The following is a 12,648-nucleotide window of genomic DNA, read 5'->3' on the forward strand; positions in this document are numbered from 1 at the left end:
AGGGGTGTGGGAATGGGTTAGCCTGGTGATGGGTATTAAAGAGGGCACATACTGCATGGAGCACTGGGTGTTATACGCAAACAATGAGTCCTGGAACACTACATCAAAAACTTAATGATGTAATATATGGTGATTAACAGAACATAATAAAATTTAAAAAAAGACAAAAAATAAGGTCTGATGTAAACGGTCTGAAAGCCTGCATTGTATATATCAGAGATATGTGTGAAATAATGTTTTGGATGCCAGTAAGCTTTGATGTGTATGTCACAGAAAATTTACCTGTCTGCATTTGTGAATGGTTGAGTAAGCATCAAACCGAATGTGGAGCACTAAAATTAAGAATTGATTTAGTCATTTTGTAGTCCTTTTATTTGATTATTTGAAACTTTGCTTTATATTTTTGCATGACTGTATGGGGTATTAGCTAATGTTTTTTATTGTTTCTTTGTCAGTCATTTTCATAATTTTAATTATATAATCAAGAAAAATTCACGACTATCTAAAACTTGTATTTCACTATTTTGTGAGCATAGCAGAAACTAGCACTTACAGAATTGATTTCCTATTTGTATTTTAGAACTTATTTTACGTTCTTTTACTCACCTATGAGATTGTGATGCTGTTCGTCTTTTTAATTTGATGACCTGGTTTATATAGTTGGATAATAAGGGTATAAAGTATAACATATATACATATATACACCCCCCCAAAATGTACTGCTTAAGATAGTTCGAAAAATTATGGAAAAGCTGCTCTTCAGCCACATTTCTTTCTAGCAAGCATTAAAGGAACTTTTTCTTTTAAATATTAATGAGAAAATAAATATTAATGAAAGAATTTTCTAAGGGCCTGCTACAGAAGGAAATTATGGTGTAACTTATATTATGTTTGTGTGTGTGTTTGCTTTAAAAAGGGATCCTAGGATGAAGAGGGGCTCTTTTTCAGCAAAGATTGTACTGAGAAGGGTAAGAAGTCAGGGAGCTTAAGATGTTGGGGCTGTGATGGCTTTCCCTTCTGTGTTAGCTCTGCAGCGAAAAGCCCAGGAAACCGGGAGAGACTTTTTCCCCTTCACCCTCCACGTCCGTAGCCAGTCTCCTCTGACTAAAGAGGAGCCCCAGCTCTTATGTTGCCCCCTGTTGCTTTTGAATGCTGGCAAAAGGAGTTGAAGAATCAGAGAATAGAATATAGAGTGAACCTTCTGTAATTCATGAACAGTTTGCGTTTATCTCAGTTTTACACTTCCTGATACATAATTTGAAGTGATTGATAAGTAACTACCAGGCTCTTTTGTAAATTTGCAACTTATTTCATGTTTCCCTTGTGTTTTTGTCTTTAAATGCAATTTGTGAATATTCACCATTCAGGGAATTAATGCTATACTCTTCCAGGTAGCCTTGTGAGCCAGAAGTAGCTATACAGGTCATTGCGGCTCTACAAGCTGCTTGGTACCATGATTTTACTCATAGCATCAGTAACTCCTTTAAAATGCTTGTTGAAAAATAATAGCCATTATTTAATTGTAGAATATGTTAAAGAAAAAAGGAAAGAAATGAAACCTGTAATTTTATCAGATTGTTAGAAGATAGTAGATCTTAACTATTTTGTCTCTTTTCCACATGTGATGGAAATGGTAGGAAAGATGGGTCTGTGAGGATATAGTTTAATAACCATGTCAGTTAGGTTAGGTTGCCTAAGAGGAGTAGTTTTTTAGCCTAAAGTTCTTATTTACGAATGCACACTTAAATCACCTTTTTTAAAAAAAACTTCATTTGATGGGCACCTGGGTGGCTCAGTCGTTAAGCATTTGCCTTCGGCTCAGGTCATGATCCCAGGGTCCTGGAATCGAGTCCCACATCAGGCTCCCTGCCCTGCAGGAAGCCTGCTTCTCCCTCTCCCACTCCCCCTGCTTGTGTTCCCTCTCTCGCTGTCTCTCTCTGTCAAATAAATAAATAAAATCTTTAAAAAAAAAAACTCATTTGATTCCAGAATAAAATATATACACATGCTACAAGAAGAAGCTAATAAAATTATTCATTTATTTCCTCTTTTTCCATTCTATGTCTTTTCCCCTAGCCTTTACAAGAACCCTGAATCTTTATTTTTCCATGTATGGTCCACAAATACAAAGTCATTGATAGCTGAGTTGGCACCCTGAAATTTTCTTTTTTTTTTTTTTAAGTTTTTTTTTTTTTTTAAGATTTGTTTATTAGAGAGAGAGGGCATGTGAGCGAGCATGCGTGCAGCAGGTGGAGGGGGGCAGGGAGAGCATCCTCAAGCAGAGTCTCCCAAGGGATCATGACCTGAGCCAAAACCTAAGAGTTGGACGCCCAGCCAACTGAGTTGAGTTACCCAGGCACCTCTTAAAAAACCTCTTTAGGTGAAAATTTTCTCGTGTACAGATTGATATGATGGAACTTTCAATAGCAAATGATAATTATTCAGATATGCCAATCTAGTTAGCATTATTTTATAGGGAAACCTGTATGTTTTCAGATAGTTTAATGGCTTAAAAGCCAGACGTCTTCACCCTTCCTCTGAACATCCTGGCTGACATGGTATGTGAAGATGTGTATCAGTGGTGGGATTATTGCTGTGTTCAGGAAAAGTCATCTTCTACAGAAGTACTTCTCAGTTAGAAACATAATTAACCTACAGAATTTAATAGTTACTTTGCTTGGTAATAAACCTCTCACAAACCTATGAACTATAAACTGTCATTGATTTTTGTCACACCTTGTACTAGGGATGGATGTTAAACTTCATTGTCTTGCCACCCATTTAACACAAGTGAGTAATGTAATGCATTGTGGAAGGGGGATGTTCTAATCCCCTGTTGACACATGGATATATAGGGTCCGGATTACCAGATAACACTGATTTTCTTTTAAGAGAAGTAAGAAAGCTTGTTTATTTAATGTGCAGTGTTTTGTTTCTAAGTGTTGGGGTTGATGAAAAAGAATTTAAATATGTAGGTGAAACAAATTCAGCTGAATTTGATGAAGGCAGTCAGTTTCTGTCTCTGGTCTCTAGGTTTATCTTCCTTTCTCATAAGTACCCTATCTCACTGGAGAGGAAAGACAATTCTCAGCAAGATTTAGGCTCATTAACTTTAGTGCCTTAAATTCTTAAACTGAGATTACTTCCTTGTGCTTTTTGAGGTAAGATTACATTTAAAAAAAAATCTTTACTGATTTGTTACATTCTGTTCAGTTTATATTTCTTTGTATAGAGATTGCTTGAGGTTCCACATTAGTAATTTTTGTTATTACTGAATTTATTAGTGTTTAATTTCCAGAATTGTTTCTAAAATGTCATTCGACAGTACTTATCAATTTTAAAAGTTACTATAACCATTTGTTGAAGACAACTGAGTAGATTCAATGTCTCCATGTAAAAACTGAAAGAAGTATTACAAAGTCCTGCTTTGCTATAATGAATAAATACTTGATTAACGTGTTTGGTGCTCCGGTTGGAAAACACCAGTGTTTACAAATGTGATAAAATAGACTTGACTAACAAAATGGATTGTTGAACTGATTTGTTTCCTGATGATGTTTGAAACATGTTAAATATATATTTTCCCTATAGTGGTCTAAATGTAAGTTAAATATAGTGTGTATTATTATAGACTGCATATTCACATATATTCGAGGTTATCAGTGATAAACCAGCTTAGGGACCTAATTCCTTTTTCTCCAATGTATAGATGCATTTCATTTATTCTCAGATGCACAGCTAAATTGTTCAAAAAACTTAGAACTTGTCTTTTGCAATATAACCAGCTCTAAATTTGAGAACTTCTATACCATATTCTTTTATTCTTTTGGTTGATAGTTATATTATCTGTATGTTAAATATGCGACTTCTTTTGTCTTTTAGTAGAATTTTCCTCTTCTGGGTCTAGTATTCCACAGTTCTTAAAAATTCATTCCTGTTGTCTTATAAGCTGTAGAGTCATACTGCTGGATTTACAAGTACAGGTCATCTAGTGAAAAAACTGGTAGAGCCTGAGGAATTAGGGGACTTGTCCAAGGCTGTACGGTTTTTATGTTAGGATGGAATTCTCTGATTATTTTGGATTCCCTTTTCACAAACTTATTTGATTATACTAAATGGTAACTGGGTTTAAACTTTATTTATTGTTTAAACTTGTGTTGATATTTCTTTCAAAATATTTTTCATTATATTGGTCCTTTATTTATTAGTATATCTTTCATTGTGTTTATTTTTGGGAAAGTAAAATCTCAGCTGATAAATTGAATCTTACTATGTTAATAAGAAATAATAAAAGATTTCAGAGTATCCAGAAAATACAAAATTTATTTTGTTACATGATAAGCAGGCTTTTAATTTAGATACCTCTGTGTAATGTTTGAGAGCCAGGACAAATGTGTTTAAGAACGGTTTTCAAGAACAAAGTGTGAGCAGTGATATGTATATAGAGCATAGCATTTCCACCTCAGAAGTGCTGGGTGTGAGGACGTAGGAAGGGCGGTGCCATAGGTGTCTAGTAAACAGAGGTCTATGTTAGGTGTACCCCCTGCTGCAGTCACACCCTTTCAGACAGACACAAAGGAATAACTACATGAAATGCTGTAAATTCTCCTGATTATCTTCCTAGAATAATATTTTACTTTGTTAGTAGAAAATTTCTTGTTTAGTAACTTTTTTGGTTTGTATAAATTAGAATACATATTTATTGCAAAAGCTTAGTAAACTTAAGCAAAGGAGAAAATGATACCAATCTGAAAATTCACTACTTTGAGTTAACAAAAATACCGATTTTCTGTGCCCGTGATACCATGCTAACAAAATTGGCAAATGAAAATGTATTTGGAATTTATTAACCTGTTTGTCTTATTTACTTTGTCATAAGCATTTTTGAATAGGACTACATATTCTATGTGTTTTTTTTTAAACGGCTGCCTTATATTTCTTTGTATGATATTTCATAATATATTTAAATGATCCCTCATTACTGGCCATTTGAGTTTTTAATTTTTTTCATTATTATAAAACACATGTTATTTAGCTGTTAGATGTAACCATATTCATTTACAAGATTATTCCTTTATGAAAACTTCCTTGAAGTGAAATTGCCTGCAAAGAATTTGAAGTGGCTGACTTTTACTATGTTAATGGCATTTAACCTTTATCTTTTGGGCATGCTTTTCATTCTTCCCACTTAGCATTCCCTTTCCTGCATACCAACCACTTCTCATCATATTCTCTATAAAAAGTTTATTCAGCATCCGTTTTTGCCTTTAAAAAAAATCTTTTGAATTATTTTACTTAGCTACATATTTTAAGTTTAGAGAAGCCTAAAAATTTGCTCTTATGTTGATGATCTGTGGGAAAATACCAGTTGGTCTTTTTCACTGAGTCTGAAGTACACTAATGTTATACATTTTTACTGTTTTCATCATTTTTCAAATTTTAGTATCTGTGAAGAATGGCAGGTTTCTAAACAGAATGTGGATATCTCTGATTTATTTGACAATCATGTCCTTGTTATACATTCAGTTTTTTAATTTTCATATGCCATGGTGTAAAATACTTGTAAACTTAGAAAAAAACCAAAAAGAATATTTAACCTTCTTTGTATCATTATTTTAGATTCACATAGCTGATGAATCACTTACTACCATTTTAAATCTGAATTTTCCAGAATGTAATCTATATGCTATATCTCTGCTTTACTGTAATTCATGTATTTAATGCTCTTAGAGTTTCCTTTAATAGAATCACTTTTACTGTACTATTCCTGAGGTTGTTCAAAGGGTATTGTGTATACATTATCGTTATACAAAGTGTTTTCGGGGAAATTTTTGGATACTTTCTAATGAATTGCTTGAAACTGGGTTAAATAAACACTGATAGGATTTAAGATTTGATTTCTAAATGAATTCTCTTTAAAGTGAGTTGTGAGACAAACTTTTCATAAAATTTCATTTGTCATATTTTTCATTTATAATTTTCATATTCATTAACATATATTGTTCCTTACCATTTACAGCTCAGAATTCTGCAAATGCAGATTTTGCAAACTTTGATGCATTTGGACAGTCTAGTGGTTCGAGTAATTTTGGAGGTTTCCCCACAGCGAGTCACTCTCCTTTTCAGCCCCAAACTACAGGTAGAGCTTCTCCGGCATTATGCTTTAATGTTTACTTTGAAACAAAACTCTCTAGATGTAGTTTGAAAAATTATTCTAAACTTAAATTCTATAATTATTTGATTTTCAAATAGTTCTATCCTTATAAAGCTCTGGGGAAACCTGAAATCTTTTTTTCTATGTTCATCTGTTTTGTGTGTTTTTTTTTTTTTTTTAACTTTCTGGTGTGTTGTCTGATTCACAGTGTCTGTTCTCTTCCTTTTCCTGCATATGAATTTTCCTTAAATTTCTTTATGCACAGGAGCATTACAGTGCTAAAAATTTAATTTTTTAAATTTTACATTTTTTAAATTCACAGAACACATTGAATAAAGGAAGCTAATGGATCACTTCCATAGAAATATAAATAGTTTTCAGGGCAGCAAGCTTGAGAAGATAAATACTAGTATACAAAAGGAGATGACTGAACAGTCACTCTCATCGGACTGGAAATAGTTTTCTGTGCAGGAATCGGTCTTTAAGCATTGAGTGCTCTCCCATAAACTATTGTTTTCAGAATCTCATTGAACCCTCCTTTAGATCTTTGGCTGATTATTTTTCTTTCAAGTTTTAACTCTGTATTGTCTTATAGACTTTTCTTTCAATTTTCTTTTTTTTTTCTTCTTTAAATTCCATCATTTACATAATTTCTGGCTGTCCAGCATTTAGAATGCTTTCATCTAGCTGCAGTTTTGGTGAATTTACTTCAGCTTTTCCTCTCCAGGCTTCCAACAGTAAGTTCTGTTGTCAAGTAGGCATCTTTTACTAATTTGTATGTTTTATGTTGTTCCATGGATTTCTCAATTATAGAATGTTACTCATCTCTTAATGATAATCATTCTGAAATTCTCACTTTTATTCTCTCTTCACTATTACTAAACTGAGACTGAGAGAACACAGTAGTATACAATAAAAGAGTTGATTTAATGATGTAGTTTTTAATAATTTGAAGTAAATTTCATCAGATTTTGAAAGCTTAGTATTATGTATTTTGTTCACCAGCTACTTGTAACAGATCACAATGTTAAATACCAACACACCTTACTTAGTTTGATTGAAAACAACTGGAGTTTAATTCCTGAAAGAAATTTTATCAGTATAAATTTTACAATGTCTATAATACTAGTTGATGGTAAAGTGTTTGTGTTCTCTTTTTTAAAATAGGGCTGTATCTTTCTGTTTTTTAAAATACCTGTAATTGAGCTTTGCTATCATTTATTATATAGGTATATGTATATACGATTTTGATTGCTGAAACTAATATGTAGGTGTAAAGAACTAATACCAACAGTGTAGCGTCAAAAGCATAGAATGAAATAGTCTGGCTTTAGTCTTTTGATAGTACTTCAAAAGTACAAAAGATAGGAACTTTCTAGTGTATAGAACAGTCTTTAAAATCTTAGCAGAATATATACAGTAGTGACCATTAGGTGAATTGTGATCTATAAATTAAAAAATTGGTATGATATTTAGATTATACATTGTGCACTATAACTTTTATTCCTTGAACTGAATAATAGGGCATGATTTTACTGAGGACACTCATGATATTATATGTACATTAAATTATTATGTGGAATTAAATATTAGCTCTTTAAGTACAAAAATAAGCCTAAAGCTCAAAGACCACTTTTTAAGATATTGTGGATCAAAATGGTACATCTTAAACATTTTAAATCTCTACCCTGGGATTTGTTTCAACCATGTCTCTTTTGGAGCTACAAGAGCTTATAGTATACTTTGCGTCTTGCTTATGGAGTCCATTTAGGGAGAACTAATAAAAGGTGATAGTATATAGATAGCTGAATAGTTTATAAAATAACTGAGTCTCAAACCCGGTAGCAAGGAGTTACTCTTCTGTGAATTATAGTCTTTACTTGAGGGTAGATAATTCCACATAGTAACCCTACGTGTTGCCAGGGCCTTTGAAAATGTAGTTTCCCAAATTATAAAAAGTTCTATGTAGATGATTAAAATTAAATGCCATTTGCCAGTAGGATTGCTTATAGAACACTTAATTAAGGAAGAAATCATATAATCTATCAAGGGATTTTAGGAGAAGTCTAGAAATTTCAAGTGTTTTGTTTATTCTGTTACAGGTGGAAGTGCTGGATCAGTAAATGCTAATTTTGCTCATTTTGATAACTTCCCCAAATCCTCCAGTGCTGATTTTGGAACCTTCAATACTTCCCAGAGTCATCAAACAGCATCAGCTATTAGTAAAGTTTCAACGAACAAAGCTGGTCTACAGACTACAGACAAATATGCAGCACTTGCTAATTTAGACAATATCTTCAGTGCTGGGCAAGGTATTAAAGTTTAAACAAAATAAATAACAAATTTGTATATTAAACAGTCCTCTAAATTTGGTTGCATTTATTACAGTTGAAGGTCGTTATGGTTTTCATAGTTGGGAAGAAATTTTCTCTATACTAAAGGTTCATGACTATTTGCCATATTTTGAATGTGAAATAATCCAATAATAGGCCTTTTGGAAGGCCTAGAAACTATTTGTAGACTTCTAATTTTAAAAGAAAGTAATTGACAAAATTTAATTTTGTCTTAGCATGCTTCACTGTTGGAAGGCCATAGAGGTCCAACAAATCCTATTAATAGTTTTGATTGGAGGGTTATATGGTGGTTTTTGTAATATGTTTGTTTGAACTATTTTTACTATTAATTTGGTATTTTAAAACCAAACCCATTATTTTTACAGTATATTTTTATACCTGGTTTTGATCTTAAGGCCAGTATTTTGCCTCTCAGAATGCATAGTGTGGTAGAGAACAGCAAAGGTCTGCTTTTGGACCGGAGTCTACATCCTGATCTCTGACCGTGCTTTCTCAGCTCCAAAATGAGGGTAGTAATAGCGTTGAACTCATATGTGTTATTGTATCTCAGTCATTTAGAACAGTGCCTGGCACATGATAAGTGCTGTGTAAATGTCTCCTCTTATTACTGTCTAATTTTTTATGGACAACCCTGGGAAAATGATACTGTTAATGGGTTCACATTGGGTGTAGCATTTTATAAATTTGTATGTTCACTCGAATGAGAATAACCTGTTCTGGAGATGTTAATGTAGCACTTTGAGAATATGTTCTTTATACATAAGCTAGACATGTTATTGGTACAGAGTGTTCGTTTTTGTTACAGAAACAGTATTTTGTCTCTACCACAGTGGTACCTGTAGCAACTAATCTTGTCCGATGGTTTCTAGGTAGTTTATTACATAAGACTGTAGAGTCCTGTCCATTTATTTACTTAGCTTTAAATCGGTTTTAAATTTACACGTTTCGTGGCAAATGTGGTTGATAAATTGAAAGCATAACTAAGTTTTCAGTGAGTGTAATTTGTTTTTGTTTGTTTATAGGTGGTGATCAGGGGAGTGGCTTTGGGACCGCAGGTAAAGCTCCTGTTGGTTCTGTGGTTTCAGTTCCCAGTCAGTCAAGTGCATCCTCAGACAAATATGCAGCCCTGGCAGAACTAGACAGCGTTTTCAGCTCTGCAGCCACTTCCAGTAACGCATATACTTCCACAAGTAATGCTAGCAGGTACCTTGTCTCAGTCAATGTTCCTGCTTCATGTTGCATCTTTTTTTTCAACTCTGAATAATAATGTTAAATAATGACTGGGGACATATTTTTTAAATTCTTAAATATTTTTGTAGTTTGCAGAAACTTGAGTTTAATTTGTTAATTAAAATATCCTTGAGTTTTTATTTAATCAAAGGTTTTGTTACTTTTCTTCCTTGAACACTAAAGTGTAATTGAGAGTATGTACACATCTCAGAGTGAGGGGTTATATACAGATTTAATTATACTGAGCAGAGACTCCATTTAGCAGATTATATACTTTTAAGGTACAGGTTTTAGTCATGAAGACTAAACACTGTAAGTAACATGTTGTAGCTTTAGCTGTAAATAAACATTTTTAGAAATGTTTGCAAGAGAACCCAGGACCCAATTCTGTATCTCGTCAGTGTCCAACTAGTATTAACACAGACATGTCCTTAACTGTGTTCAAATATATCTGATGTGAGGGAATTCTTGGCGGCGTGAAGTCTTTTTTTTTTTTTTTTTAACATTTTATTTATTTGACAGAGAGATAGCGAGGGCAGGAACACAAGCAGGGGGAGTGGGAGAGGGAGAAGCAGACTTCCTGCAGAGCAGGGAGCCCGATATGGGACTTGATCTCAGGACCCTGGGATCATGACCTGAGCCAAAGGCAGACGCTTAACGACTGAGTCACCCAGGCGCCCGGCAGCAGGAAGTCTTAACACATTATAACAGCAGTAGATCTTTAAAAACTCTTACAGTTGTAACTTCTACATTTCTGAAGCAAACAGATGCAGAAGTATAGGTGACTTACCATACAGTGCTTTATCCATCTCTTTGTTTTCCATCCTACAGACTTGTCTCTTTTTTCTTCTGTTATCTGAGTAGCTTTTTGTTTCCCTTTAGCATCTTTTCTAGAGAGAAATGGGAGGATTATAACACTAACTACTTGGACTCTCCAGTAGTTAATTTTCTATATGCCAAAAAGGAAAAATTGAATCCAAAGAATAAAGTTTAGAGTATTTATATATATATCTTGTTTCATTAAGATTGTCTGTGTTAGACATATATAATAGTGATCTATAGCAAGGTGACCATAAAGTCTGGAAACATAGGTATACATAACAAATGGTTTATTGATATTATATTACAGTGTATTAGTGGTTCACAAAGTGTGGTCCATGGAACATTTGGGGTACCTGAGACCCTTTCAAGGGGTCTTTGAAGTTAAAATGATAGTCATAATAATTCTGACAGGTTATTTGTGTTTTTAGTATTTGACATTTGTATTGATGGTGCAGAAATGGTGACAAGTAAAAACTTGCCAGCACTTTAGCACAAATTAAGACCACGACACCAAACTGTACTAGTAGTCATCTAGTAGTCATTGTATTTCTTACCACCACACATTTCAGTTTTACTTGTGAATAGTCTTGATTTAGTTTTTCTTATGAATATTCTTTTTTAATTTTTTAAAATGAGGTATAATTGGTATATAACATTGACTTCAGGTGTACAACATAATGATTTGAAGTTTGTGTATATTGTGAAATGATCATGTAAATGTAGTTACTATCCGTCCCCATACAGAGCTCACTTTTAGGATTTACTCTCTTTATAACTTTCAAGTATGCACTATAATATTATTGACTGTGGTCACCGTGCTGTACATACCTTCCCTATGACTTATTTATATATTCTTACAAATATTCTTGATGAAACCGTATAAAAAAATTAATTTTACTGAGGCGCCTGGGCGGCTCAGTCGGTTAAACGTCCGACTCTTGGTTTTAGCTTGGGTCATGATCTCATGGGTGGGATGGAGCCCCATGGTGGGCTCTGAGCTCAGTGGGGAGTCGGCTTGAGATCTCTCCCTCTCCCTCTCTCTCTCTCTCTCTCTGCCCCCCCATTCTCTCTCTAAAATAAATCTTTTTAAAAAATCTAATTTTATTAAATACTGATCCTTAAATAATGTCCTGACTTTCTATGTATTCAAGTAAGGTATGTATCAAGTAGTTTCTGCTGCATATTGAAGTATGGTGGGTGACTTGCGGACAGTCAAGCTTGTGTGGTTGTTTGAGTTGTGGAATGAACCAGCCACATATAATAATGGATATATCCGTTGTTTTATGGAACACTGGTTATTTTATGGAACACTGGTTTTCCTTAAAAGTAAGACTGATACACCATGGTTATTCAGATTTGGATATTTGGCAGACATTTTCTCAAAAATGAAATTTTTTTAAATGTTTTATTTATTTATGAAAGTCAGAGAGAGAGAGAGAGAGGCAGAGGCAGAGGGAGAAGCAAGCTCCCCGCCTAGCAGGGAGCCCAGTGCGGGACTCGATCCCAGGACCCTGGGATCATGACCTGAGCCAAAGGCAGACGCTTAACCATCTGAGCCACCCAGGCGCCCCTCAAAAATGAAATATTTAAGTCTGTCACTTTAAGGAAAATAACTGATAAAATTCATACTTCCAAGCAAATACTAGAATTTTAGAAAATTTATTGACTCCATCATGAACTTGACAGCTTCACATTACTTTTTGATGAGTGGTGATATTAATGAATGTAAGTTTTTGATTTTTACATAAGGAAATTGTTGGCATTTAGATTTGCATCAGATATTTTCCAAATGATATAAAATTGGTAAAAGATTCATTTGAAGTGCAAGATAGGTTAGTAGGTGTTACTTCAGTAGAGTGCAAAGGAGTTCATTGATACGATTTCAGATTCCATTTTGCAGCTAACCGTTGGTAAACTATCACTGTCATTTTGGGTATGATACCAAGGAAAGTATTCACAGTTACCTGAAAAAGCTATTCAGATTCTCCTAGTTTGTCTATGGCCATACCACCCTGAATGTGCTCAATCTCATCACATTCTCCTGGTTTGTTCAGCTAGGTGTCTATGAGCGCAGTTTTTCTTCTTAAA

At 33.9% G+C, this 12,648-nt stretch overlaps 1 protein-coding gene across 13 annotated transcripts in view; it reads left to right on the forward strand.

The window, feature by feature from the left end:
- AGFG1 (ArfGAP with FG repeats 1) overlaps positions 1–12,648 on the forward strand; it is a 79,226-nt gene that overhangs the window by 50,253 nt on the left and 16,325 nt on the right. For 6 of the 13 annotated variants that reach the window (XM_027588450.2, XM_027588449.2, XM_027588452.2 and 3 more), the window contains exons 6-9: positions 6,020–6,139; positions 6,820–6,891; positions 8,257–8,466; positions 9,531–9,711. In XM_027588450.2, coding sequence (XP_027444251.1) covers positions 6,020–6,139; positions 6,820–6,891; positions 8,257–8,466; positions 9,531–9,711 — 583 coding nt within the window. The remainder of the gene's footprint in view (positions 1–6,019; positions 6,140–6,819; positions 6,892–8,256; positions 8,467–9,530; positions 9,712–12,648) is intronic. The other 7 variants (XM_027588456.2, XM_027588455.2, XM_027588458.2 and 4 more) reach the window with 2 other exon arrangements.

The sequence above is a fragment of the Zalophus californianus genome, chromosome 3 (genome assembly GCF_009762305.2).
Source record: "Zalophus californianus isolate mZalCal1 chromosome 3, mZalCal1.pri.v2, whole genome shotgun sequence".
In the NCBI taxonomy this organism is placed as follows: domain Eukaryota; kingdom Metazoa; phylum Chordata; class Mammalia; order Carnivora; family Otariidae; genus Zalophus; species Zalophus californianus.